The 7224-nt window shown below is 41.7% G+C and overlaps 1 protein-coding gene across 1 annotated transcript in view; it reads right to left on the bottom strand.

The window, feature by feature from the left end:
- TRIM38 (tripartite motif containing 38) overlaps positions 1 to 7224 on the bottom strand; it is a 30620-nt gene that overhangs the window by 14347 nt on the left and 9049 nt on the right. The window contains exons 3-7 of the mRNA XM_011962825.1: positions 6400 to 6841; positions 4086 to 4181; positions 1413 to 1643; positions 428 to 450; positions 219 to 331 (exon numbers count right to left, since the gene is read on the bottom strand). Coding sequence (XP_011818215.1) covers positions 219 to 331; positions 428 to 450; positions 1413 to 1643; positions 4086 to 4181; positions 6400 to 6841 — 905 coding nt within the window. The remainder of the gene's footprint in view (positions 1 to 218; positions 332 to 427; positions 451 to 1412; positions 1644 to 4085; positions 4182 to 6399; positions 6842 to 7224) is intronic.

Here is a 7224-nt window from a genome sequence, read left to right as displayed (position 1 = left end):
GAAGAATTTGAAAGGTTTGCGCAGATAATCAGAATGCAATGCTCACTCACATCTAAGCAGTGAATCATACATGCTAACTAGAGAAGGTATGAAAGCGCTACTGAAATTAACTAAACAACATCTCTGGCTGTGAGCCTGCTGAGGGACAGGTGGTAAACTTGGTTACTGCATAAGGCCCCTTCCATCCACAGTATTTAGGAATTCTTTAGTGCACATACCTCGATGACTGCTTAACATTTTCTTCACATCAAAGTAAAGCTCGGAAACATTGCACATAGTATGAAGTTCCAAGGAGACGGCCTCTGATGTTTCCAGCTTCACAGCCCAACTCCTAGAACAACCAGAGGCCAGAGATTTCTTCAGAGGTGCATTCCATCCAGTTCTATATACACACACCCCTCCCCTCCTGCATTCATACAGGACTTACCTGCTCAAAGTCTCATTCACATTCTATAAAGAAACAAAAAGAAAAGGTGAGCATGGGAACATCAGTATTTCATGGGGCTTGTCATGCAGGGCTATTCTTCTTTGCTTTTCCCAAAGAAGTAAAGAGAGTTACCCCGGTCTTAGATATTGATGGATACCCAAATAGAGTAATTCCCACAAGTCTTAGCTGTTGATGGATACCCAGATGGAATAATTCCTACCAGCTTCTGGGAGATTCAGCATGGCAGGATGTTTATCAACATTTGTATCTATTCTCATCCTTGCTGAAGCATGAGGGCCAGGAGCTTTGTCCATGCTCCCTCTGTCAAGACTAGCTTTTGGTGATCGGATTTCCTTCACAGTAAGCCCAGATTAGAGAACACATATCATAAAGGTCCTTAGCGGTGAATCCATGCACAGCCCTGAGACTGGGCCACTGAGATGGTGGTAACAGGTATCACACAGTGGTAAAGCAATCATGCTATACACTCAACCTTACAGTATAGTCAGCAATCCTGTTAGTTAGAACCAGAATTAATGGCTCCAGATGTTTATCTTCATACAGATAGAGCTGTAGATTGTACCATAACAGCTCTGGAGCAAGGGTTCTACAAGCAAGTCAGAACAGGTTATCACTCATTTTGGCTGCCCCACTTCATCACCCATCAGTCACCTAGCAGAGTGTTTCAGGAGAGAGTTGACAGCCAGGTTCTGTGCACATGGGCCAAGGAGACAAACAGTGGTGAATGTTAGAGACAAACAGTGGTGAATGTTATCCCATGGTTCCATTTGGCCAAACTACGTTCCCTCAGAAGTTTATTTTTCTAAATGACATAAAGGTACCCCATAGATTAGTGAAGGCCAGCCTGATGGCACTGATGTATATCTAAAAGAAACATTACTCTATCTTCCCATGCTTCATTATCATTCTCCTTTAATAGCACAATAACATACCTTTTTTCCCTACTCCAAATAAACAGCCTCACCTGCAGCAATTTCTGGGCTGAGCCCTGACATTTTTCCTCCAGTTCCTGAATATGGCTCTTGAGTTCATTGCTCTTCAGCCCCAGGCCAACCTCATAGTCTCTCAGTCTACTCAGAGTCTGTTGTTCTTCTTTCTCCAGTCTCCATAGATAAGACTTCTCTTCCTCATATAGGAAACACTGGAGATTCTTAAAGTCAGACTGGATTTTTTGTCTCTGAATCTGTACCATCTCCTGGAGTCAAGAAAGTATGGTCAAAAGGTGGAAAACCAAATGTCCATCTATGGATGAATGGATAAACAAGAATGAAAGTCTGACACACGCTACTACATGATAAGCCTTGAAGATGTTCAAGCAAAATAAGCCAGAAACAAAAGGGCAAATATTGTAAGACTTTGCTTATACAAGGTATCTAGAATAGTTAAGTTCATAAAGACAGGAAGTACAATAGTGGTTACAAGGTGGTGGCAAGATGGGAAAACGGAGTTATTGTTTAATGGGTAGTGAGCTTCAGTTTAGAAGATGAAAGATGAAACTGAGCTGCAGTTTGGAAATGGGAATGGTGATGGTTGCACAACAATGTAACAATGTAAAAGCACTTAATTCTACTGAACTATATACTTAAAAGTGGTTAAATGCTTAAGTGTTATATATATTTTCACACACACATACACAATCAGCCACTGGGACATTATTTTCTCATGAGTCACTGAAGCTGGAAGAATGTCCCCAGTTTCCTGCTGCAGAGTCATGTGTGGGAGGCAGACACTCAGACGTGGAAGAGGTTGTCTCAGATTCCTTATAGTCACCCAATTAATTTCCTTATTCCTCAGCCAAGACACAGGAGAAAGCTGGGTTAGGAGTGCTAGATAACTTAATTATGAAACTAGGGCTAAGTTCAAACACTTTATCAGTTACAAGGATAAAAATAAATTTTTACTTATGATTTAAGAAGTTAGATTTCTGAGTCTGAGTGATTTTCTTGAAGTAAAAGCTTATAATGAACATTACCAAGACTGGATTTTAAGACAACCAGGCTGGTAAGAGGGTCCATAATTCTTGGCAGGGGGAGCTCTGAGTTTGGCAGGTATTTATTATGGTTAACTGAGAAATATTTTTCTACTACCCTAGCGTCATCTTAAGCATTGCTATGTGTAAGACTGACAGAAATCAAGTGAAAGTCTCATCTGAGGAGATGTAAAGTTGCAATTTCCATTAATGCTATCTAAATTAATGCAGTGGGAGTGTGTATTCAGGGCAACTTGAATCTATGTTCTCAGACTGCAGTCTTCAAACCTGGCCCAAATAAACTCTCTACCTATCTTAAAAAAATAAAAATTAAAAAATAAAAATAAATTCACACAGTGTTTCGATGACTACAATGTAGAAGAAGGGTCTTTGACTTAGGATGAGGTGGAATTTTTGTGTAGGAGACAGGTACAGCTTTAACTCTTGTATAGATGGGTTTTCATATATGTTAGTTACAATCAAGGTCTTCCCCATTGCCCAAGATCCTAGAAATGAGGGAAGTAAGAGTGTACTCAGGAGCTCAAGAGCTACATCCACAAACAAAGATCAGGGTAGAGGTTAGAAAGGACCCCTGAAAGAGGGAAAATCGGTGATCAGCTTTGTGGGATTTTACTGCAAGCTAGTGAATTATATAAATATAAAGGTTGGTGCAAAAGTAATTGTGGTTTTTGCCTTTACTTTAATGGCAAAAACCGCAATTACTTTTGCATGAACCTAAATATTTCCATGAAAGAATGTGGCTCTGATAATGTGGAGGTTGGTCAGCCATGGAAATAGTCTGAGAGACCCTGCAGTTTGTAGTTGCAAGTGTGTAGGTTGTTGCATTACTTCTGATGTACTTATAAATCAAGTATAGGCCAGGTGCAATGGCTCACACCTGTAATCCCAGCACTTTGGGAGGCTGAGGTGGGTGAATCACGAGGTCAGGAGATCGAGACTATCCTGGCCAACATGGTGAAACCCTGTCTCTACTAAAATACAAAAAATTAGCCAGGCATGGTAGCGCATGCCTGTAATCCCAGCTACTCAGGAGGCTGAGGCAGGGGAGTTGCTTAAGCCCGGGAGGTGGAGGTTGCAGTGAGCTGAGATTGCATCACTGCACTCCAGCAAGACTCCATCTCAAAAAATAATAATAATTTAAAAAGAAATAAATAAAGTATATTTCCTTCATCAGCCTCCTGAGCTTGAGTAGTATGAATTTCAATCTGGAGTGATCCTGTTTTCTAAGTGTCCACAAAGGTTGGTTTCTGTACCTGTAAAGTTGCGAGCCAGATGCTCCGCTGTGGTAGAAGTGCCAGAGTAATGAGTTGAGGCCTGCAAACCAGGTTTATTTTGAGGTATTTAAAGTTTGAGACCCAGTCAATGCTTTTTCTAGGTAAATAGGCATACCAATTCTGCTTCTTCTGACTGAAGTATCAGGAATCCCAGCCAACTACAGTTTAAAGATGGAAGGAGTTGGTGCTAAATTCTCGTGGATGTAAACCTGGAGCCAGGGGCATAAATACAAATAATGGTTTTTTCCTTGGGTTTCATTTTTTTGATCTGGTTTAGTGAGAATAAATCATCATTGTGATTTTCCTCAATCATCCCCTATGCCTAAGCTCTAGAATGGAAAATAGCTTGAGATCAATAAAGTCAGATTCTTACTTTCCATTTAGTTATTCGTATTGCTGTGGACAGCCTCTGCTCCGTACATCTGTCTTCAAGTTGCCTCAATTTTGTCACAGCTTTCTGGAGCTTTTCCTGAAGGAAAAATTTGATAAGTGAAGCCTATTCAATTTGACTCTTCATTAGGGACCTAGGGGGAATCCCAGTTTTCTAAGATATATTTGAATAATAGTGAATATTTATTGAGTCCTCCTTGTTTTTTGCTAGAGAGCACGCTAAAGGCTATATGTGCAGGAACATACTGATCCCCTTGGCAACCCTGAATAGTTGGTAGGATTTTAAACATCATTTCTGTGCTGTAGAAAATGAGACTAAGAAAGGGGTAAAATAACTTGCCCAAAGGGCTATGGCTACCAGCTGGGGGAGCATTGCACCCTCATCTGCTGACCCAGAGCCTGAGATACACCCTCCACTAGAGTCTTGCCAGGAAAAAGTTATATATAGAACAAGGTAATCATCATCTAAAAGATTTTGTAAAATAACGTGCTGAACCAAGCAAAACCAATACCAGTGTTTGGCACACATGAAATTTTGTGTCTTATGAGTCATGAAAAATCAGGATGCCAAGTGATTTGAAGCTGACCCAAATTGCTAACTGTAATCAATGCTAAAAGAATTGTCTCCTGTCCTCTCTAAACCCAACAAGTATACTCATTAATTCTCGAGCATTCTCAGGAAAGGGCTCTATGTAACTGTTTTAGCAAAAGATGACATTGTCCTTGCTGTATGCCAAGTGCTATTCTATGCATTCTATATTTTAATGTCCTCAAAGCTTATAACCACCTCCTGTGTGTGTGTTTTAGGGAGGGAGGACACTGCTATTATCCCCATTTACAGATGGGGAAACCAGGGTGTCAAGACATTAAATAACGTGCCCAAAATTGCCCATCTAGTAAGTGACCAAACTCAATTGCAACATAAGCAGCCTCCTTTCCTTACTACTTGGTGGAAAAGTAATTCAAATTGGAATATCATTATTGTAGTTATTAGCTGTTCCATGGAGTTTAAGGAAGAGCTGCCATGAGCTGAGTGGGGGTCAGGATTGACATGTCCTTAGAAGGACTTAGAGCCTTCATACAAACCACCTCTGCCTCATGGAGGACAGAATAAGGAGCCTGACACAGGGGGCAACATTTTCCTCAAATCTAGGCAGGACAGAAAAGGAAAAGGGACATCAGGACTATGCCCATTCCTCCATGCTGCCAACAGCAAAGTCCCTCCTTCCTTAATATGCTTTCTGGCAAGAAGCCTGGATGGTACACAAAACCTCTCCCTCTGCTTCACCTTCCACAACCAAGCATTTCCAAATCTTTTACTCTTCTTCCTGAATCTTGCTTAAAATCTGCCCTCTCCTCCCTTTCTTATATGGATAGTTTGAATTTTACTCCTTGATATTCCTTTTATTATAGACATGCCAGAGTAGCTGGGCACAGTGGTTCATGCCTCTAATCCCAGCATTTTGGGAGGCTGAGATGGGAGGGAGACCAGGGGTTTGAGGCCAGTATAAGCAAGAAAGCCAGACCATGTCTGTACAAAAAATAAAAAAATTATCCGGGTATAGTGGCGCATTCCTGTAGTCCTAGCTATTTGGAAGGCTGAGGTGGGAGGATTGCTTGAGCCCCAGGAGGTTGAGGCTGCAGTGAGCCGAGACTGCACCACTGCACTCCAACCTGGGACACAGAGCAAGACCCTATCTCAGAAAAAAAAAGTATAGGTACCAGAGTGATATTTTCAATGTCACTGACCCTTCATTCCCCAAATGAAAATCCAATAGGTGTTCAATTTTTATGTGTCCTTCAGGAGTTACTTCTGAGATGAACCACTCCCTACCCTAAATGTCCCTCCCCACCACCAAAACTAGAGACCTCCAGGCAGACATTTTTGATGGTTTATCTTCTTTACTAGACTGTAGATACCTAAAATGTAATGGGTCTTTCTTCCCTGTTTTCAGGCCCTACTGCATGGTTTTACATATTGTGGTTTTTCAAATGATATTCATGGTGTGAAGCAAGAAAAAATGCGGGTGTTTGGTTTGAGAACAACCTGTTCTAAAGCAAGGAGAAATTCATCATAACACAAATGGATAGAGATGAGTCCAACCATCCCATTGAAGGTCAGAATGGACAGTCTAGATAATTTAGCAAGAAATCATCATAAACTATTTTTCAGAAGAATGACATGATGAAAGCTGTATTTCCAAGCCATAATGTTAGGTTTCAGGCTAAATCATCTCAGCTCCTGGGAGCAGGATAAGATTTGGTACTTACCAAGGCCCCCTGACCCACACACTCACCTTGTAGCCCTGGCATACATCTTCAACAAGAGCAGTGGTGTGCCCTTTGTGCTGCGGTGCCCGCTCACAGCGCCAGCAGATGAGCTGCCCCTCGTCTTCGCAGAACAGGTGGAGCTGCTCTCCGTGTTCCTCACATGACATCTCTTGATCCATCTCTTTGAGGGCTTCAATGAGGCTTCCCAGCTGCTTGTTCGGTCGGACACTATCCATGTGAAATGGAGCCCGACACTGGGGACAGCAGAATGTCTCCTGCCTCAGTCGCTTTTGGCTTGGGTTTTTAAAGAAGTCCGTTATACACAAGTGGCAGTAGCTGTGTCCACAGTTGATGCTTACTGGATTCGTCATCAGGCTCAGGCAGATGGAGCAGGTGGCTTCCTCCATCATCTTCTTGGTGCTGGTGGTTGAGGCCATAGCTTTTATTGAAAAGGCTCCAATATTGGCTCTAGAGATGGAGATGAAGCAGCCAGAAATTTTACCATGAGGAAAAACACCTCACCTGCACCTCTATGTGATGAGCTGGCTGCTACTGACTTCCATAGGTCTTGAAGGTTTTCCTTCCAACCCCTATTATCTCATTTTGTATTGAAGATAAGAGGACTTAAAAGGAAGAAGCTGAGGCTGAGTTTGTTTGGGCCACGTTTGAGAACAGCAACCCAGATGCAGAGTTTCAAGTTATCCTCGTTAGCAAGCAGTTGCAAGTGGTTATTTAAAGGGGAAAAAAAAGCAGTTTTAAAGCCGTTTTAAAATTGTTTACCAAGAATTTACATTAAAATAGCATAAGCTTTTGATTGGCTATACATTGTTCTTTTTATTACAAATCTCAGG

Source organism: Colobus angolensis, unplaced genomic scaffold (genome assembly GCF_000951035.1).
Source record: "Colobus angolensis palliatus isolate OR3802 unplaced genomic scaffold, Cang.pa_1.0 Scaffold6, whole genome shotgun sequence".
In the NCBI taxonomy this organism is placed as follows: domain Eukaryota; kingdom Metazoa; phylum Chordata; class Mammalia; order Primates; family Cercopithecidae; genus Colobus; species Colobus angolensis.
This window is presented reverse-complemented; position numbering and strand designations above follow the sequence as displayed.